Source organism: Echinops telfairi, unplaced genomic scaffold, assembly GCF_000313985.2.
Source record: "Echinops telfairi isolate 266 unplaced genomic scaffold, ASM31398v2 ScPeMD7_7400;HRSCAF=8409, whole genome shotgun sequence".
NCBI classification, from domain to species: Eukaryota; Metazoa; Chordata; class Mammalia; order Afrosoricida; family Tenrecidae; genus Echinops; species Echinops telfairi.
This window is the reverse complement of record NW_022111300.1, coordinates 12404982-12428137: the sequence shown is the minus strand read 5'-3', so window position 1 is coordinate 12428137 and position 23156 is coordinate 12404982. Positions and strand designations below refer to the sequence as shown.

Here is a 23156-nt window from a genome sequence, read left to right as displayed (position 1 = left end):
TTTTTTTTTTTTGGTCAGATTTTGTAAAATATTTTATTCTTAGGTCACTTAAACCAACCCCACTGCAATATCATTACTCTCATTATTGGCCCTGAGGGAGTTATCTGTCCTGGACTCCCTGTGTTGTGAGGTCTTATCTGTACCAGTGTACATGCTCTGGTACTTCGCTTTATCATTATACTTGAACTGAGTCTCTCGTAGATATAGCTCAGTTGCAACTTTTTAGTTCATTCTGACAATATCTGCCATTTAGTAAGTATATTTAGACTACTACCAAATATTGTAATTAGTGGTTAGATTTAGTAAAATCACTTATTTGCTTTGTGATCCCTGTGATTTAAAAAAAAATTCTGTGTCCCATTACTATTTGCTTCAGATTTGAACATTATTAATATTCAATTTTAAGATGCCTAGTTTTACCATCTCTTTATATAATTTTTTATATTAGCCTTCAGATTATAATAAACATACATTTTTTAGTCTTCTTGCAATCAATATTTTACTGGTTCAATTGAATGGTAGAGACCTTATCCTTACGTATATCCCTTTTGTTACAGCTGTTTTATATATTATATACAAACACAGTGAAATCCCTCACAATTTTTTTCAACCAAACATTTTAAGGAAATAGCAAAACAATATTCTATTATATTTATCAGTTCTATTCTCTCCCTTCATCCTGATGGGCAATGCTTCTTTTTAGTATCGTTTTACTTCAATCTGCAAAACTTCCTTAAGCTCTTCTTTTACAAGCCTGTTGGCAACAATTCTTTATTTCACTTTAATCCTGAAGAATATTTAACTGGATATAGAATTCCAAATTGGATGACTGTTCTTTTCTCCCAGCACTTGAAAAATGTTTTGTCCCCTTTTTGGGGTCTCCCTATAATTTGATGAAAAGTCCAGTTATTTGAATAATCGCTCCTCTGTGGGAAATAGGAAGCCCTAGTAGTGTCAGTGGTTAGGTGTCCAGCCGCTATAACCAAGAAGCCAGAGGATTGAAGCTACCAGTCACCTCACAGGGGAAAGACAGAGTAGTCTGCTCCCCTAAAGACACTCCCTTGAAATCTCTAAAGGGCAGTTCTACTCTACCTATAGGGTCGCTAGGAGTCAGAATCAATTCAATGGTAATGGGTTTGGCTTTTAGTTATTGGACTATGTCTTCTCCACTGGCTATATAAAGAAAATTTCCCCTAGATTTACAGCTTACAGAGATGAATTATGATTAAAACGAAATCTGGATTTCCTGAGGGTTGTCCTGCTTGAGGGTTTACTGAGCTACCTTACTTAGAGGCTTATGCTTTTCTCCTAATTTGGGGTATTTTTAGCAATTAACTTTTCAAAGGCTATTTTGCATCTTCTCTCTCTTCTCTTTCTGGGATGTTGATAAAACAAATGCCAGACCCAGAGACTTTTCTTTTTAAGTGAGGTAAGATAGTATATATTCCAAATTCTTTGCCAATTTTTCCATGTACAACCCAGGGACATTGACTAAACTCATCATGTTGTGCAACCATTAGCATGATCCTTTCTCAAATTATTCCACCAAACAGAAACTCACTGCGCCCTAAACAGTGGCTCGGACCCTCTTGCTCCCCTCCTATCCACCACTGGTTAACTACTAAGTGCTGGTCTCTGTACATTTGGCCTACTTCATGTGTGAGGTCATACAGTATTTGTCCTTTAGTAGCTGACACATTTCATTCAATACAATGCTCCCAAGGTTCTTCGGTGTTGTAACACGTTTCAGGGCTTCCTTTCTCTTTCTAGCCAAGCAGTGTCCCTTCATGTGAATGCTGCAATGACTACTTTAACAGGCTTTTGTTTGCACTTGTTTTCAAGTCTTTGGAGTACAGACTGAGGACTGGAATAGCGGGGTTATTTGATGTTTAACTTGTTGAGAGAAACTACGAGACTGTTTCCCACAGAGGTTTTGCAACTTCCCGTGTCCCCCAGCAGCGGGTGACTTCCAGTTTCTCCGCACACTCAGAAGTCACAACCATTCTAGGAGTGGGACAGATGTTCTGGTTTGCTAGTGCCCTCTGGTGGCACTTCCAGTAAAAGTGTTGAGAACGGCTAACTGCTTTCTGCTCAGGCAGATTTACAGCTTCAAAAACCCTATACTCCATTACAGTGGGTTAGATAAAATTTTCAGTTTTAAACTTTACAATTTAAAAGTGTTACTCAAATTAGGGATTTTTAATTTTTCCTAATCACTTCAAAATGATTATTCATCCTGGTGACTTCATCTTGGGGACGAGATGTACTACATACTTTACTGATGCTTTGGGGTTTTTTCCCCAGCAAATTCCAACATCTGTGATGCTGGGATTGGCATCTGTCGATTATTTTTTTCCCGTGCAAGTTGAGAGTATCCTGGTTCTCCAGACGCCAAGTAATTTTGGATTTTATCCTGAACAGTTTAAATATCAAGACATGTTAAAGGGCTCGGTTTATCCTTTGGAGAGCAGGACTGTTCTTGTTGAGCACGCAGCCCCATCAGGAGGACGGCACAGAACCCAGCAGTGTTTTGTTGTCGTGGGCAGGGTTGCTCTGAGTCAAAGTAACGCAAGGACGCCTAACAATAATCCCTGACTTCAGGTGGCGATTTTCTTTCTTTTCATTGTAACCATTTTGCTTCTTTTGATTTAAGATTGCACGATTAAGACAGTGTGGATATGTGCTGTCTTCTTTTGCGGCTTTGGCAGTATATAGGATTTAAACTTGCTTTTTTCAGTGAACTTGGTAATTTTAGCAGTATTGTAAGTGATTATAAACTTTGTGAATTTTAAAGTTTGAGCAATTAATTTTTCCCAAGCATTCCTAGAATTCTACTTAAATTTTTCCTCTTTTAAAAGTGTCTGTTGTGTTGAGGGTTTACTGTTATTTCTGCACCTCTGGTATTATTCTTATTTCAGTGTATGGTAGATTCTAAAGCTGTAGTGTACTTTATTTCTTTTAGATTCAAACATCCCGAGTAATCGCATTAGCTATTTTTATTGCTTCTAATAGAGTTCTTGTTGGGTGGGTGGCACACATGACCTATTGAGCCCCATGAATTTACCGCTCAGTTTCTCCTCTGTCCTTTGGTCTCTGAGATTACCGGTTGTTTTCTATTTTACTTTGCTTCCAAAAGTTTATAGCAACATTGGACTGAAGATGACACCAGTTCATATTTTTGCATCCTTTATTACACATGCCAATTCCGCTGTCTTCCGTGCCTTTTCAGTGTCTAGTTTTCTATAAATTATTTGCTCAGCATGGGCTCTCTTGACCACCTCAGTAATCACTGAGGTGATCTAGTCAAGTGTTTGGGGTCTTCATTCAAGTTTAGAGGTATTCGGATTTGTACTTCCAAAAAGAAGCAAGTACAAGCCACCAATGACAATGAATCTGAAATTACTGTAAGTCTTTTGCTCTTTGTAACACTGACCTGAACTTCAAGAAACCCGGCCTGATCTTAGAGGTGCCCTGGTGGCATAATGGTTACACACTGGGCTGTTAACCACAAGGTAGCAGTTCGAAACCACCAGCTGCTTCCGTAAAGAGTGTTGGAAATTTACTGGGACAGTTCTACCCTGTCCTGCAGGGTTGATATGAATTGGCACTGACTCGCTGGCACTGAGTTTATTGTTTGGTTGGCCTGATCTTAGAGGCCGAAATAAGAGAAATGACGCGTTCAACCTCTTCATCAGCCATGAAGAAAGGAGTGAAGGTAGTGCTTAAAAGAACCTGCATAGCCTGGTTGGTACCAGTCTTTAGGCCAAAGTCTTTGTTGGCGGTGTTAATAAGCAAACAGGTTTAAGTTTTATGAAACAAGGACAAGTTGGAATACAAAACAGAAACCTGTTCTCAGAATTCTGGTTAAACTAGCTTTTTAAGGGTAAGGGCAAAATGGAACAAACATTTGCAACATTCTCTCATGCACTCAATACAACTAGCAAACCTAGGGAGAATGCATGAACAGCCACTGGAGATCTCTGAAAAGTAAACAATAGGCTGATCTTGATTTATAACCTGTTAGCATCCCCAATGAACCCTATAATCATAAGGATTGTCTATGCGCTCTGTGTGGTCATTACAATGGGATTAGTGAACCCAGGTGAGAAGAAGAGTGTTGTGGGAGGGGCGGTTGGTGCCAGAACAGGATAAAGGAGGATGGAGGATTACGACATGTCTGACCTCATCCTTGGGTTGGATTCTTTCCTACCTAGTGAAGGAACAGGAAGTCAAACGTGTTCCACCATGCATTTCCTCTGATACTTTTACTCTTTATCTTAAATATAATACTGCGGGATTTTTTTTTAAAGCAAATCTATTCTGTATTCACATGAAAGACATCCCTCTTGTTTTCCCTATTACCTGTCTCCTTCGAATCCCATTCCCCAAATTCTCATTTTCTTCAGGCCCTCTACAAAATAAAATTACCAATATACGAATCAATCCCCAACTGAACTTAAAGCTATTGATGGTATTGATCTTATATACTTCTACAGCTAATGTTTTTGAGCTCTGACTTTCCCTCTAATCTCCAACTTTATCATAGACTGTGACACAAACAGAGCAGGTAGTAAGTAGTACATTCATTTTTAAACAAGAATATTGAGCTGAAAACAAAGAAGGAAAATAACTGGTGAGATAATAGATCCAAGCATTCTCCAACTTCTAGTGCAATATTGTTTCTTTTATAATGCACATAAAATTAAGTATTCCTGCAATCGTCTAATGAAGTTTTCAATAAAACAATAAAACATTATCTTTTCCATGCAAGGTACATCAATCAAGAAATGAAGCGCAGAAGGTCTCTGTGAAAATATTCATAAAGAAATCTAGTATAGCTTTCCTGGTTCCATGAGGAAACTGATTAGGGAGGCCAACATGCCAAATTGCTGACCCCCAAATCACACAGAACATTTCACTTCTTCTTTGAGCACTCAATTAACGGGAAAGTAACAGCGCTGGAGCTAAGATCCCCTTCTTTCTTCTCCAAGACCAACGATCCTAGATGTGATCCAAGACAGGACAGCAATAGCAACCTCGCCGGAAATTGCTGGAAATAGCAAAATCTCACTTCTCACCTGACTCAACCCAATCATGAACTCTAGGGTTGGACTCAGCAGTCTGTACTTTAATAAGCCCTACAGATAATAATTCTCCCACATACTAGTTTGGAAAATATTGCCCTAGATGTCTGAAAACATTTGCATCTCAGTTTCTCTAGTATGTACACAAGGCCCGTTCCATGTGGCTTGGCCCATTCAAAACTACCATCACGTTTTAAGCTCGGGCTATAATTTAAGGTGCCCTGGTGGCACAGTGATTAAAGTGATCCCAATGGCTTCTCTGCTCATTTGTTTCATGTCATCTCTTTTGTATCTTACAAGAGACTTAAGATACATTCTACAGGGATACACGCCTCATTGGCCGAACAAAGACAATCCAATCCCAAAAGGGATTTATAAGCCTAGGTTTAAAGGTTAAGAGTCACGGCATATATTTTGGGGTGGTGTGTGCTTTTATTTAGATATAGTTTAATGCATCGCATGCATACATGCAAGTATTAAACTCTTTAAGTTTACATGTAATGTTGCCAACCCCAAAACAAATAGAGATTACATTTATACAAAGATATTGATAATAAAAGCTATGACCAAGTTGCCTTATGAAGGGATTGTTGGGGTAAAACTCCAACATAAGTCAAGGACTATCTGCACTTGCAATTCTATGCCCTATACTTTCTATAAATGGAAGCCCTAAATACTTTAGGTTAAAAATTCCTACTCTTCTACAGATTTTTAAACAGTGAATACTTATTCCTTTGGCTGGTTCCCACCGGGTGCACCGCAAAGCTAATGTGCCAGCCAGCACATCCTGCGCATTCCTGTGCACACAATTTCACTTGTCCATCCCTCTACGTCTGCTAACCCGAAGTGGAAACGCTAGGAATTCCTAAAAAGAATTATTTGTCTCATTACGCCTAGAAGCCCGAAACACACATTTCCCAAAGGAGAAAGATAGAAAATAAAAAAGAAAGGCCACCATCTACAGCAACATTGAAGGAATCAGGAGAAGGCTTGCATGCCAATATCAGATGGACTGCTCTGCAAAATTCTGGACGATGTGGTAAAAAATGAGACACACCAAGGGATGCACAACAGACACCTCAGACAATCCACAGCTGCACTAATAGACAAAGATGTGCCTGCTTGTTAGCATATGGCAATTAGTAAAACTATTTAAAATAGAAATATAAAGTCAGAGTAAGAAACACTACTTAAAACATTTTGGGGTGGGAGTGCAGGGAGATAGGTGAGAGGGAAAGAGCCAGAAGTTGAACATGAAATGCTTGAATCCATGAGATATACAGAGACAGACAATAGGAAGACATGACTAGCTAGCTAACCTGTCAGGTCAATCACAATAGTATGTGGCAGGAGCTACTGCAATGGACTGTGACGAGGCTGGAGGCAAATCCAAAGGCAACCTTTTCATTTTTTTTAAAGTGCCAATTGAGAATGACAAATTTGGAAGATGTCAGTCAATAGGACAGATGAAAAAGTGTGACACACCTGTACAAAGTCCTGTCTAATGTGATTATAACACAATTTGTCTTCGTATCTAAATGTTAAAATGAAATGGATCAACTCTCATATTGAAGTAGAGATAAAGGAGAAACATAGGGACAATGGTCTAGTTGTTAACAGTTAAAAAACAAACATGATCCAAAGCCCATTAGTAGGCCACTGGAGATCCCCTTGCAGAGGGGTCTCGGGGAGGAGATGAGCCAGTCAGGGTGCGATGTAACAATGATGAGAAATACAACCTTCCTCTAGTTCCTAAAGGTTTCCTCCCCGCTCCCACTACCATGACTCGAATTCTATCTTGCAAGACTGGCTAGACCAGAGGAGGTACACTGGTACAGATAGGAACTGAAAATACAGGGAATCCAGGACGGATGAGCCCTATAGGACCAGTGATGTGAGTGGAAAAACAGGGAGGGTGGAGGGAGAGTGGGTAGGAAAGAGGGAACCAATTGCATGGAACTGTGTGTGGCCTCCTCCCTGGGGGACGGACAACCGAAAAGTGGGTGAAGGGAGAAGTCGGACAGGGCAAGATATGACAAAATACCCATTTGTAAACTATCAAGGGCTCATGCGGGAGGGGGGAGCGGGGAGGGAGGGGAAAAATGAGGACCTAATGTCGGGGGTTTAAATGGAGAGAAAATGTTTTGAGAAACGATGTACAAATGCGCTTTACACAATTGATGTGTGTATGGATTGGGATAACAGTTGTATGAGCCCCTAATAAAATGTTAAAAAAAAAGAAAAGTCATTCACACAATTTAAAAAAACAAAAAAAAAAACAAACATGGATTATGAGATTATGAACAAAGAGGATTCTGATTACCATTTAACATTTATATTCCAAACATTTCCCAGCACATACAAAGCCTGTAACACCTCTGGAATTATTCTGCGGAGTTGTCGTTTAGCTATTTCCTTGATCTACTTGGGAAGGGAAAACAAAGCAGCTCTAAATCAACTGTGAAGAGCATGTTCCGATTTTCACAAGTGAAAACTTCCAGAAATCACAAACTCAAGCTTTGTAGTTTATATCTGTGTGAAACTGACACATTCCTAATGCCACCATTAGATATTATCATACAAGAAAACAGTGCAACCCTACACCAATGACAGCCCTCAGAATATAACAGTTACCAAGAGCTCTAGGTGACAAAACCCAAAACCCAAACTCCCTGTCACTGAGTCCGCTCTGACTCATGGTTACCTATAGGGCGCAGAAGACTGGCCCTGGGTGTTTCCGAGACTGTAACTCACTACGGGAATAGAAAGTCTTATTTTTTCTTCTGCGGTGCAAGCTAATGGTTTTGATCTGCTGACCTCGTAGTTGAGTAGTCCAAGATGTTAACTAGACCACCAGGGCTCCTCTCTAGGAGACAAGGAGATGAAAACAAGGGCAACATTTCACTTTCATCAAGCATTTGCAATTAATAGAGAGTAGTCTGTTCTTGGAACAGAGCTAATCTACTTTAGCCCTGACTTAATAAAATAAGATTTAGGATGGGATATAACAAAAAAAAACCTTCCAAACTACCTGTGTTAAAAAGTTTGAATTCTTTCAGCGTTGCTTGGAAAAATAAATAAATGGAAGTATAAAGGGAGAGATAGAACCGTGTTTATTTACTGCTACCTGTCCAAGTAGGGTAGACATTTTTACACATTTACTCTTATAACTTTGAAAACTGCTGCCCACCTCTTTATCCTTGAGGAAATAAAGAAATACAACACTCAAACAAAAAAAAAAAACAAACATAATTATCTTATACAAATTTGAAGGGAAAATAATCCAAGATCCAGACTATTTAAGAAAGAGGGACGGGCAATAGGATCTTTAAGGATAATCGATAAGCTCGTGTTTATAGACTTTCTCTTACAAGAATGTTTAGATGGCCTTTCTGGTAGTTTTTTAATTCTACCAAAAGATTGTTATGGGACTATAAAAAGAAGTCTGTTGCCTCCCATGGGATTAGACAGCTTGCTGCTAATGCAAATCAGTTTCATGGCACACTTGTGGGGATGAGGCCATGCAAATATGGAACATGAAACCATAATGAGGAAATTAGTCAATTTTCACTATCGCCATCCGAGTTTAAAATGAAACATTCCAGAGTTGGACAGTAAAGATCATTACCACCAAAATAAAGAGACAAGAGTGAAGTGTGTCCTTTGGACCCAGGGTCCCTGCACAAAGAACCTCCTAGACCCAGGAGACAGAAAGCTGTAATGCTGGAAATGGCATAAGATGGTCAGAGCAGTAGCAAAGGAACAGCAGCAGCAGAAACAGGAGATTGGCTTGATATGATGCAGTGGGTTTCCAGGTCCACAGAACAAAGCAGTTACAGTGGGTGAGTTGGCCTATGGAGCAAGAGAGCTCAGTACCTTCAGGTCAAGACTAACTGGAGGAATAAGTGCCTATGAGCACTTCATGGCAGAGCTGGGGAGCTTTGTAATACTTACCCATGTCAGGCAGAAGCCAGGCCAAGGGGTCAAGGGCCAAAGCCAAGACAAGGGACCACGGGCCGGAGAGAGACCCATCTACAAGCACAGCTGAGAAGAGGTGTTCTGATCAAAGAACTATCTCCTGAGTCCTTTCTTAACCTGAATTGTAGCCGGTTACTTCCCTAATAGACTCCCTAGCAGAATATGGACTGTGAGTTCTGTATGGGCAGTAGCAGAATATGGACTGTGAGTTCTGTATGGGCGGTAGCAGAATATGGACTGTGAGTTCTGTATGGGCGGTAGCGTAGAAGGTGCCACGGAGGATCAGTCTGTGTCAGATGGGTAAAAAGACTGGAGAGAAGAGGCATATCTGCCTGTGCCTCGGGAGCAATCAGTTTTGGGCTGACTTTGATAATGATTCTCTTCTCCTTCGGTGAAATTACAGGTCAGGCACCTTAGCTATCTACATATTTTCAGTTTTTTATAAAAAAACAAACAAGCATTTTGTCCATTTTTTAATTACAAGAGACACCTATGAATCAGGGCAACAAGGGGTTGTCCATCCCCAAAGAAATATTAATTAACTCTGACACACTTCCCATCTTGATTTCCAGATCCATTTTTCTACTGGGTAAGAGAAAGGTTACTGTTGAAAATAAGGAATTTCTGTTTCCGATTGTTTTTCATGCTCCCACTTTCGGGTTTTTCCTCATTCCAGTCCAGAAATCCCTCCACCCAGAGTTCACGTGTGCTCCTTGTCTAGTTTTGTAAAAATATCCACTGATTGTAAGAATCTGACTAGCTTTCCATTTGTTTTGCCTCAGCTCCTACATTAATCCAAACACTAAGGGTCTTTAAAACATTCATAAATAACCTGCTGCTGCTGGCACCTAGGAGCCAAGTGCAGCGGTGTTAAGCAACAACGAATTTCATAGTTCAGGAGGCACAGTTAAGAAAAAAGGTTGCTCAGGAAGTCGCTCTTATTTAGCACAAAAATCCTTAAAAATTGCATGAAATCAGTCAAGTAACTATAGAAACCAATTTCTTCAGCTCCATATCACACGTCTCACACCTCAATTGTCTTTATTATCGTCTGCTGTCAGATCCTTAATCAGAAATGTGAACAGGCTTGATGATTTATTCAGCAGGGAAAAGCATCGGTAGGTCAAGTGAAAAATTTCACACACGCCCATACACATGCCACATCTTCAACCTTCGGTACTTTCATTTCATTCTGTTCCCAGCAGCTCTGGGGGCAACTCCAGTGAGATCCAATATTAAGGCTCAATTAAAATAAGCTCCAATTAGTGGAGCTTTTTTCTCTGGGGCTAGAAAAGTCAGGAAATGGATATTGGGAAATGTAAAAAGTCGGCTACTGAGAGGAGGCTGCAGACATAAATGAACTTATTTGTTGATTTCTACAGTTGCTATGCAGAGGCCTCTGGGAGTAAAAGCTTAACCAGTCTAAGCTATAAACTAAAAACCCTGCAGCTAAACATGAACTGTGTGAAACAAGGGCTCCATTCCAGAACAGAAAACTGCTGGGCCCAGAAAATTAAAAGCCAGAGGCGTTTTCCATTTAAAACTAAATCCCAGTACCGCCTCCCAGCCAAAGAATTATAAGTAGTATCAGATTTACAAAACGAACAATTACCCTGAAAAAATGTAGCCTATTGTACAGTCCCAGATGCTAAATCTCAAAAGTTTCTTTATTTCTTCTTCTTTTTTTTTTATAATCCCACATTATACCCTTACCAAGTACACTGCTGTAGTTTACAAAGAGCCATTTCTGGACAGGCCTAAGCCTTGAAAATAAATTTTTAAAAGAGAGCACATAACTCATTGACCTCATTTGAAGTCCTGCCCTTGCCTGGAGCCGTTCCTGTCCTTCCCCAAGGCTTCTGCAAATGGTATGCAACAGCAAAATGAACCGGCCTAATTGCCGGGGGAAAGCTGCCAACCTGCCCCCAAACACAAAGGCAAGCAGGGTAACTTGAAAGTCTTACCTCTTTGGCTTTCTGCTTTAATCTCAGCTGTTCTGGATCTTCTTTATTGGAACGACTCTATCAAAGGAAAAGAAAATTTTAATAGAAATTACTACCATCTAAACACCACAGCCGCCGTTAAATATTTAATAAATGACAATTTTCTCCTGTGATTGAAAATCTTAGCTCCAGGGGAAAATGCCTCGATCCAGTCTTGCTGCACAGCCGCGCGCGCGCCCGCCGCCCCCGCCCCCCAGCATCTGGGTTGGCTGCTGCAGTGGCCGCCCGGAGGAAGCGTACACTAAGAATGATGCTAACAATGTCAGTCAGGTCCAGTCGAGAACGGAGGCTGGCGTTCTCGTTGGAACACTAAACACTAGAAAACGGATGAAAGAAAACAAGGGTAATTGTTGGCACAACGGACTCCAATTGAAAACAATGAATACCGGTTATCTTCAGAGAGAGCATTTAGGGGAAACAAAGGGTATTTCCAGGACTAATAAAAAGCAGAATAATGCCTGAAGAACCTTGAACCCACTCTCTTTAAAAGCACGTTGAATTTTAATATATGAGGAAATATGTCCCAGTGTTCTCACTAGAATATCCTCTACAGCACTTCATAGTAGTCTGTGTACAGGTCATTTCACTAAGTGTGTCTTGCATGTCACTATCCACACTGGTTCCGGTTAACACTACAATCATGAACAGTCTTGGAGGACTCAGGTAAGGAGAGATCTACCTTCTAAACGAAGGCTGTGATGGAGCCAAGGGAAAGGCATTCTCTTCTGTCCACTGAAACAGCATGTCTGCAGTAGGTACCTTCTTTTTCTTATCGTGAACAAAGTTATCTAACACCTTACAAATTAAAAAACGTATCTAGAAAATTTAATATTAGCTAGCCAAACTAAAGATGATGAACAAAACTAAAAAGGTACAAGTCGTTTCTGATTTACCTGAAATTTTACTTATTTATCAGTTCCTTTGATAAAGGGACAAGAGAAACTGTTTAAAAATGTTAGAAAAGTTTCTAATTTTAGACTTTAATGATATAACAGCATATAACTCTAGTCAACACAGGCAATGTTCAGAAACTTAACCCCGATTCTACTAAACAACTTCATTTCAGCTGAAACAAAGACAATATTTTAATTGTTATTTCATCCATAATATTAACCAAAAATGAGTATGCTTGCATACATTTTATGAGTAAATAGGTGTTTATGTTTGTGTCTATGTCCGTAGATGGATTTTATCACATTGAGCTATCAAGCCTTTGTCAGTGGAGCAGTGACAGTTGAATACCACAGTAGAAATTCTACTCTGTATGCCACTGTTTTAGGTCTTAGCCAGTGGTTCTCAACCTTCTGAAAGCCACGACCCTTTAATACAGTTCCTCGTGTTGTGGCTGACCTGCCAACCATAAAATTATTTTTGTTACTACTTCACAACTGTAATTTTGCTACTGTTATGAATTGGGCGACCTGTGTAAAAGGGTCGTTCGACCCCCAAAGGGGTCATGACCCACAGGTGGAGAACCACTGGTCTTCGCGATCTAGACATTAATTAGCAAGATCAAGTCCCTGCTTTCATGAAACTTTCAATTCAAGGAATAAAAATAATAAAACAAAACAATTTCATAAAAATCATGCACCCACTTGACATGTTAAACATTTATGATGAGTTAAAATTAAACATGAATTGCTAGTACTAAGAAGAGCTCCCAAGAAAACAAAATGAGATGCCGTGATAGAGAGGTTCAGAGAGGGAGGCATGTGGATACTATTTTACTAGGATGGTGGGGAACGCACCCCAGAGATGCAGCAAGTGAGTAGAAATCTGAATGACCAGGACATAGTTGTGCACAGATGTGAGAGAAAAGATTTCAAGCAGAGACACAGAAATGGCCATGGCCTTAAAATGAAGCTAATTAGGGAGGGGTACAGGATGGAGGTGTCCTGCACTCAAGTCATAGCTGAGATGGTGATGATAAATGGTTATATTCAACATACATCTTACTGGTGAGACGAGCAGATTTATTGATAGGGATCTCAGATATGAAGCAAAGGCAGGAATCATGAATGACTTTAAGGATTCTGGCCTAAGCAGTAGAGAGGATGGTGAGTTTGACTTTCTGAGTTGGTAAAGACCTAAGATGAATCTGTCTAGGGAAAAGTAACTCAATGGTCAGCGTCAGACACTTGATTAGAAGTCTAATATCCTAAAGTGGGACATAAGCTTTGCACACTGAGAGAACAGAAGGGTTAGAGCAGTGGTTCTCAACCTTCCTCGTGTCGCGACCCTTAAACACAGTTCCTCATGTTGTGGTGACCCCAACCATAAAATTATCTTTGTTGCTACTTCCTAACTGTAATTTTGCTACTTTTATGAATCATAATGTAAATATCTAAAATGCAGGATATATTTTCATTGTTACAAATTGAACATAATTAAACATGATTAAATCATAGTGATTAATCACATAACAATATGTAGTTATATATTATGAAATATTTATGTTTTCCAATAGTCTAAGGCGACCCCTGGGAAAAGGTTGTTCAACCCCCAAAGGGGTCACGACCCACAGATTGAGAACCACGGGATTAGAGTGACTAGAGCAAGTGAGTGAAGAACATGAGACTGGACCAGCACAGAAAATCAGGGGGCTCAAATAATGTGAGGCCTTCTAAATGTTGGGAAGGAGTTCAGATTTTAAGTGTACTAGGAAAATATTGAAGGATTTTCTCACTCCTTATCATTGAGTCAATTTTGACTCATAACGACCCTACTGGGCAAGTTGGAACTTCCCTTGTGGGCTTCCAAGAGTGTAAACCCTTTCCAGGTATAGAAAGCCCCATCTTTCTCTCCTGAGGAGCTGCTGGTGGCTTTGAACTGCTAACCTTATGGTTAGCAGAACAGTATATAACTACTACACCACGAAGGCTCCCAGACTGAAGGATTTTACAGTAATGGCAATACACAACATTTGTCATGAAAACATTACTGGCTATAATATGAAGAATGGACTGTGGAAGGGAAAGAAGATTAGGTATAAGATATTATAGTAGCCCAGATGAAAGATGACTTATAGACTAAAACGGTGATAGTGCTAATGTAAGTGATGACAATGGTAACATAAAGATATTAAGTAATTGTGGAGAGATTGTGTCATTTACTTAAAAATAAAAGGCATTTTGATGGAAAAAGAAAACCAGAACCCTTTTGGACACATTAAATTTGAGATACCTCTCGGCCCACTAGGTAAAGATATCAAGTACCGTATATACTTGAGTATAAGCCACCCAGAGTCTCAGCCAAGGCACCTAGTTTACTACAAAAAATGCATTAAAAATGTGCTGAAAAACTCGGCTTATGCACGAGTATATATAGTATGCAGTTAGCCATGAGTAAGTACAGAGTTCCAAAATGAGGCTGAGGTGAAAAATATGAGAAATGCAGAGACAGAGAAGGCAATCTGGGACGAAAACTTGGACAACCCCAACATTTAGAAACCTGGTAAAAGAAGAAATACCTAAAAATAAAGAAGGCAAGTACAATACAATCAACAATCACTAAATATTTAATAGTTTACAAAATAAAATACCACTAAGCCACTTCATTACAATGGCCGTATGCTTGTTTGAGGATTCAAGAAGGAGAACTTTGCAGTTCCACATTCCTCTCTTTTCAGTGCCAAGGAGTGTGAGCATGAAGGGCAATACTGTGGAACAATGGGAAGCTGCACGAACCTGGGGATGGAGACAACTACAGGGGGAAGGTCCTGCTGGGCCCACAGTTAAGAATATGTGACACCCTACATCCTTGTAGGAGGGCTGAGTCACACGAAGGCATTGGTCGTTTTGAAAATACAAAGTAATAAGGGGTATAAAGCATAATTATTTGCCAAAGGTACAGAGCAGAGGGCACAGTACCTAATTACATGGACAATAAAAAGGATTTGTGGGAGGGGAGGTGGCAAACAGAATACAGAAAATTCGACTGAGCTGAAAGGTAAGTGACATTGAGTAAAATAAGTGAATTAATTGAAGAGGTAAGTGAATAAAAGAGAAAAACAAGTTAATGACTACTGGAAAAAATATTTACAGATTTGGAAAAGTTAAGAGTACAAATAACCCTAAAAAAAAGGACAAATAACCCTGATGTGTTGGGGTTTTTAATATGAACTCATAGTGTTATGGAATATACAGTGTTACAATAGCAGTGCCAGATGTATGTCTGTGTATATAGGTACTTGTACATATACACAAACACACATTGCTGACACATGTACACTGAAGAGGGCCCTCACGCAATGCCATCGTAGTAGCAATGAGCATACTCTATGTTTTACCTTAGTTTTAAATATCATCTTGAACTGAATATAATCAAAGCTTTTTGGAGAAATCGCTAACTCTAGGGCAAAGGCAGGAAAAGTGAATGCTGAGCCTGGAATATCTTATACCATAACGTAAGGGTATGTTCAATGAGTGATGGAAACACGTCTACAAATAGAAGTGCCAGCTCGCAGGACTTTTTACTCAAGAGCAATTTGAAACAACTAGATAAAAGCACTAATAAGTTACAACTTATTGAATCAAATAGAAATTCGAGATATAGTAAGATAATAATATAAACAAATGAGAACAGAAAGTTCTTCCAAAGACCAGATATAGGAGAAAAATTAAGATATAGCTGACTGTTCCCATAAAGATTTACAAACTCAGAAATCCTATAAACGGTTTCGAGATTATATGGCCACTGTGAGGCGGAATTGAATCGACAGAGGTGACTTTGGTTTTAGCTTTTCATTTTATAAGCACTATGGCCTTATTTTTGCAAATATTTAGAAGTGATGGGCCATTTGTCTGAAGCTTACCCTGATATGGTTCAGAAAAAGATTGACGAGTGGAAGTGGTTGCATAGACTAAAAGTCTTTGACAGGTAAAGAGGGAAAAAAGACTAATTAGAAAGTGTGTGTGTGTGTGTGTGTGTGTGTGTGTGTGTGTGTGTGAGAGAGAGAGAGAGAGAGAGAGAGAGAGAGAGAACAAATGCTGTATCATTTTAAACTACGTTGCTTAGGTAGACTAAGAGAGTGTGGCAGTTACATAATCTGTCAAACTGCAAAGACGTAGAGGCTAGCAGGGGGCCTCAAACTTTTTAAACAGGCAGCCAGCCAGTTAACTGTCCCTCGGATGCAATGGAGGGCCGGACTATAGTTAAAAAAAACAAACTATGAACAAATTCCTATGCACACTGCACATATCTTATTTTGAAGTAAAAAACAAAACGGGGCAAAAACACCCGGCGGCCTGGATAAATATCCTCAGAGGGCTGCATGTGGCGTGAGGGGCCATGGTTTGAGGACCCCTGGTAGCCTATCAATCAGGTCGAAGCTTGATTACTTCATTTGAAGGTGCAACGGAGATAAATAGCTCACTGGAGGCTAGATACACTCTCTCCCTGTGAGACATTCTGCGGACAAGCCACATGAAGCTACACTGATGGTGCCAGAGCCCTGGAGCTGAAGGAGATGTGGAGACCCATGCCAGTGCTGAGATGCTTCAACCGCCACTGGATCCACAGACTTTACACCCACTGTCCTGTGATCTTCCTGCATTTGGTGTCGTTGCATGTGTTGTGTGAGTCTGAAGAGTAATATATAGACTGGTATCGGACATATGGACTAATAGCAGAATTATGGATTGATCTGGACAGGAATGGAATGTTTTCTCAATATACAATTGCTCTTTTATATAAAAGTCTTTCTTATGAGTAATCTACGAACTTGTTTCTCTAGTCTACTAGGACTCACACAGAGAGTGAGTGTTCTTTGCACAATTTTGGCTACTTTACTGTACGTTTGAAATTATTTCCAAATGTATTAGTTAAAGAGCATGGCTGGTGTGTGATGAAGAACAAATGCTTTAAAAGGAGTCTGCTAAAATAACAGAAGTTAAATTTAAGTTGTTTAAAGTAACCTTAAGGCTTTACGACTTCTTGTGACAACCCACAGCTTATGAAGAAGTGTGGAGCAACAAAGTACAAACTGAAGTGAAATTAGCTTTAACTCAATCTAGCACTAATAGTCAAAGGATATGGGTAATAAATAAACTCACCTATTATTATTTTAACTTTCTCTCTAACCCATTTCTGCCCATCTCATATTTTGTTTCATATACTCCTAATTATTCCAATTTACCTGGCCCATTTCCCAAGATTTTCTTTCAACCCAATCAGGCACATATCAAATCATATTCCCCAAAAGATCTTGAAACTTTTACAAAGCACGTAATTCTACCTGGGAGGTAGTAGGTGTGATGAGGAACACAGGAAATGAGCACAGAAGACAATAGCTTACAGCTCATTAAACGACGGTGACTGAAAGCCACGTGTTATGCTGCCCTGGCTGTGGGAGCTTCTATTAGCAATTTCATTTCAAAAATCCTCCTGAGAAATCTTTAGTCCTAATAAACCCAAGAAGGTCAACCAACAATAAAACTATTTCTGACCTAATCGTGAGGCTACGCTAACTCATAAATCACATAGGCCCTTACCTTGGCTGCTTTAAATAACATTTCTCTCTCTTCTAAATCTTTTCTGTGCTTCTCCAGTTGATCCAGCTTTTCGAGAAACTTGAGCTGAGACCTGGTATCACTAGACAGGATGTAATTTTCACTTGTCTGAGGGAAGAAAAAAAAAAGGCTATGACGACTATGGGTAACAACATTCTACATTAGGTAATATTGTAAAGTGATTAAAGGCAATAACACCATTGACAGCAAGCTACATTTTCAAGAGGTAATATTTTAGCATTTAACTTAAGAAAAATTTTGTCATCTTTAAATTTGAAGAGATGAGTAAGCTCTTGTTTCAAAGAGCTTTAATAGTTAATAAATATGATTTAAAACATAAAACAAAAATGTAAATGATGAATTAAGCCAAGTTGAGTCATAATTGACTCAATGCATCAAGTTTTGAGCTTAGACCTGGCATTAGGAAATAGAAAACAGGATAATGTACCATCAACCTATGATCTAAATATTTGTATTTAAATCACTGTCCATCTTTAGCAGACTGTAATAGTAATTACACCTGTAAAAGACAAAAAGCTGAAAACTACTAAAAACAATAAAAAAGATTAGCAAAGATGAAAATTATCACCCTGGTTTCCATTGTTGTAACGACCAAACCTTAACAAGTCCATACAACTACTGTCAAAAACAAAAGATCACATGGCAAATATTAAAATCATGAAACCCTGTTTTGGTTAACTCTGTAGGTAGTTAAATTTACACAGAAACTGTACTCAAAGACGCCAAGAATACAATTTATAAATTACAGCCATTATAAAGAAGTATAATTCTTTGTCTTAAATGACTCCAGCAATACGGCAAAGTTAAAATTCTTCCATTTACTCTGATATTCCAGAGTATAAAACCAGTGTTTCCAAATCTAAATATTTTCCCTAACTTTTCATCTGACATGATCACTTAATTTCTATATGGGAGCACAAATGGTTTGTGACTGAATGCTAACACACAAAGGTTGGTAGTTTGAACCTACCCAGCTGCATCACCAAAGAAAGGCCTGACACCACACTCCTATAAAAATGACAGCCAAGAAAATCCTGGGGAGAAATTCTGCTCTGTAATACATGGATCACCATGGGAGTCAACTCAAAGGCAAGGGGTTGATTTCTTAAATTAACAAAAATGTGAGTATGTTCATGCTATGGGGGTCCATCTCAATCAACATCTAGGACCTCCTGCCACCTATTCATTCCAATCCACCACCTGTGCTTTTGTTGTACTGTGCAATTTTCTGATGCTAGAAGCTATGCTGGCTGACAAGTTTCCCTGGAGCTAAAAGACTAAGGCCTTCCTTATAGCTGATAGTATACCATATATACTCGAGTATAAGCCAAATTGTTCCTGCACATTTTTAATGCAGTTTTTGTGGTAAAATTAGGTGCTTCGGCTGATATTCAGTATATACTTGAGTATATATGGTACCTTTGCCTACAATAGGATCCTAAGTTTGTCTCTATTTTCTTTTTATCATTTTATTGGGGGCTCATACAACTCTTATCACAATCCATACATACATCAATTGTGTAAAGCACATTTGTACATTCGCTGCCCTCATCATTCTCAAAATATCTGCTCTCCACTTAAGCCCCTGGCATCAGCTCCTCATTTTTTAGTTTGTCCGTATTTTCTCATTGATGATCTTTACAGCTCTGGGATTTACTTTTAGGTCTTTGATCCAACTTGAGTTTCTTTTGTACATGGGGTGAGGAATGAGTCCTGTTTCATTCTTCTGCAGATGAAGATCCATCCAATTGTGTAGGCACTATTTGTTAAAGAGACTCTTTTGTTCCCATTTAATGTGTTTTGGCCCTTTATTGATGATAAGTCACCTATAGTTTGATGGATGTATTTCTGAGTTTTCTATTCTGTTCCATTGGTCCATGTAGCTATCACTGTATCAATACCAGGTTGTTTTGACTACTGTGGCAGCAATAGGTTTAGGGGTCAGGAGTGAGAGGCATCCTATGTTGTTATTCTTCTTATGGAGGTCTTTGCTTATTCTGGGTCTCTGTGGTAGTTACATAATTTTGTGTCAATGTAAAGATGTAAAAGTGTAGGGGTGTAGTCTAGCCTGTTAATCAGGTCACAGACTGATGGCTCCTGAGGAGGGTTGGGAACCCCCCCGCCTCTCTCTCTGCATTCACCTTCCTGTTAACAAGCCATATGAAGACCTGTGGGAGCCCAGGAGATGTGTCCACTGGCACTGGCTCCATGAGACTGCACCCACTGGCCTGTGACGTTCCTGCATTCTGCATCATTGTATGTGGTTTCTTGAGTCTGAAAAGGGACTTATGAACTAGTATTGAACATACCGACTTGCGTTAGACTGAGCTGAGATGTTTTCCTGATATTCAGTTACTTCTTGATGAAACTCTTCCTTACACATATGAGCATCACTGGATTTGTTTCTCTAGTCAACTGGGCCTAGCACAGTCTCTTCCCTCTCAATATAGTTAGTAAATTAGTTTCTGTTAAAAATGCAGTTAGGATCTGTACTGGAATTACATTGTATTTGTAGATTGTTTTAGGCAGTATTTAGATTTTCACAATGTTAAGCCTTCCTATCATGAACATGGAATGTTCTTCCACTTATGTAGGACTCTTAGTTTCTTATAGTAGTGTCCTATAGCTTTCTTTGTACAAGACTTTTGTTACTCTGGTTAGGTTTATTCCTAAGTATATCCTTTTGGGGGTGGCTACTATAAATAGTATTCCTTTCTTGATTTCTTTTTCAGAGTTCTCTTCATCGGTATACAGGAATCCAATAGATTTTTATATGTCAACCTTGTATCCTGCCATGTTCTGGCATAACAACAGTGACTCCAATCTTATCTTCTCCCTTCCTGTTTATTCAACTGGCCTGAAGTATTCATGCACCAATAGATGAGGATTTGGAAGTGCCAAGGCAACTAGATCTTGTCAGGGTAGGGAGCCCCTGATAATATCACGGGTCCGTAGGTGCAACTGTACAGTAATAATATATAAATATTATAGTAAAGTCATAGAGAATGAGAAATAAGAGAATGCAAAATAAAGGAGCCAGACACATTTCATGGTAGCATGCTCACCTCAGTCTCTCTTGGTGGTCCACATGGCAATGGGAGATGAGAGGAGAGAAAGGGAGGGAGCGTCTGTACCGTTTTGGGGCTTTTATAGGTAGCCATTAGTAATGCATATTCAGGAGTTACACATGTCACAAGGTGGGTGGTAATCACAGTAAAGTCCCTTAGTTCACAGGTGAGGAAACCTAATACCTGCATTGGGGGAAGGCATGATGAGGGATGGGTGCATCTCCGGGAGGAGATAATCAAAGAATGTCTGCTTCTATAGGGAGACAGAATCAACCATGTGCTCACTTTAAGGCAGCATAGCTGTTAGGGGAGAATCTACAGGAATGACATTTAAAGCAAGATAATGTGCTTAGACTTTATTTTTAATTTAGCTTTCCAGATTCCCTCTGTTATAATTTAGGGAATATAGTCCTGTGGTCATATTTCCCTCAGTGTTAGTTTCCCACAATGTCTGAAATGGCTTAATGAAAAAAAAATTTTAAGAACCCAGCTATGAATATCAATCAAGTGAATTCTATCTAAAGGGAATATTATAGTAGCTTTCAACTGGAAAAAGTTTGAGCTTCTCTATGGTCAGTGGTACTTAGAGAACTATGTCTTCACTTAAAAACAAAACAAGAAAAAAAACCATAACATGCAGCAAGATCAAAAATGCTACACCACATGTGTCACTTGTAACTTACTTACTTGCTTTTCAGTTTATGGACTGTGACTAAATAACAGAATTTTATCTACCCAGGTAAAAGAATATCAAAAGTAAACGGATGTTCAGAGTAAAATGATGGTAGGCTTTTGCTGTAATAACAATAACCTGCTTTTGAGACACTCAATAGTGTAGAAATCACTATACTTCATAGGAAAAATAAATCCTCAAAGATGAACTGAAAAACAAGGACACGACTAGCTCTGTAACTCAAAATTCATAATAAAAAATCTATACAATATGTGCGTTTTTAAACTGGATCCAAATATAAATGAATACAATACTTCTTTGTTTAAAGGTTAATAATGATACATTTCTATATGTGCAAATCCAGACCATGACAAAATCTGTATTACAAAATGAGATTGTGAACAATAATAATTTATAAATTATCAAGGGGGAGGGAGAAAGGATGCGGAAGGGAGGGAGGGGGAAAAAAGGAGGAGCTGATACCAAGGGTTCAAGTAGAAAAAATGTTTTGAAAATGATGATGGGAACAAATGTACAAATGTGCTTGACACAATGGATGTACGGATGTATTTTGAAAATAGCTGTGGAAGCCCCCAATAAAATGACTAATTAAAAAAGTAAATACAAAGAAATAAAATAAAGTACCTCATTGATATTAATGTGCTTGGCAGCTTATTACACCAAATTTAATTAAAAGTTGAAGATAAAAATAAAGATTGAGCATGTGTGCTGGTAGGGAGGGAGATTAAGAGGAAGAGGCAGAAGGTTAAAGAGGCGGTGGTGGCAGGCTTGAAGCTAAGCATCGGGTCTTCTTAGTGAGATGGACCCTCCCCATTTTGCTTAGGGCAAGTAAAATCCTTGGAGGATGTGCTCCTGACAAATAAAAGAAACCTATCTGAAGGTTGCAGAACTCTGAATGACACTCAGAATACTATACATTATCTGGAAAATTTTATTTGGCATTAAATAAAATATCACTGTTTTGAATGGCTGATGATTGCAATTATTTCTTCATCTTTCCGGGATGCCTGCATGTCTTCTTTGGGAAATGTCTATTCATGCTCTCTGCACATTTTAAAATTGGATTGCCTTTTTATTACTGAGGAATTTATGTTTTCCATCAATTTTAGTAATTAGTCCTTTGTCAAAACATTGTTGCCAAAAGATTTTTCCCAGTTTGTCAGTTCTCCTTTTTAGATGTTTAATAGTATAGTTATGGTAAGCATTGTTTCCCCTATCTCTCCTTTTATGATCTTTATAGTTTTAGGTTTTACATGCAATTCTTTCGTTTTTCTTGAATCGGTTTTGTGTATGCTGAGATCTGGATCCTGTTTCATTTTATCTACAAACCCTATTTCTTGTGTTTTGATTCCTTGTTAAGTATCTATCTCTACCCTAGAGTCTGAATTGACTTGATGGCGTACAACAACAGGAACACAGCCCCAAACTCGTAAGGCTAACAATGAAGGAATTTGAGAGAAACATACAATTGCATGATATCCCGCTTTTAATGAAGGCCAGAAAAGCTAGATAGAAGATGAATGAGGAAACAGAAGGTTTGAATAACACTATAGACCAATTACACCTAATAGGCACACCTAGAATAAAGCTTCTTAAACCATAGGAGCTTGAACAATCTGGCCACCAACAGTATAAGGTTGCTGGATGCACAACCAATCATTAACTCAACATCAACCGCATAATGAAACTGAGGTGTTTCCAGCAGCATGTGCCCACATTACAGATCTCTTGATCACAAAGGCATCGGGAGTGGGTAAAGTTTAAGAAGCCCAGTTTTAGAACATGCCACCCGACAACAG

The 23156-nt window shown here is 39.0% G+C and overlaps 1 protein-coding gene across 1 annotated transcript in view; it reads right to left on the bottom strand.

Moving 5' to 3' along the window:
• Window positions 1-23156, bottom strand: part of TAF4B (TATA-box binding protein associated factor 4b) — a 109759-nt gene that overhangs the window by 33500 nt on the left and 53103 nt on the right. The window contains exons 12-13 of the mRNA XM_004702921.2: window positions 17557-17682; window positions 11027-11083 (exon numbers count right to left, since the gene is read on the bottom strand). Of these exons, the coding sequence (XP_004702978.1) occupies window positions 11027-11083; window positions 17557-17682 (183 nt within the window). The remainder of the gene's footprint in view (window positions 1-11026; window positions 11084-17556; window positions 17683-23156) is intronic.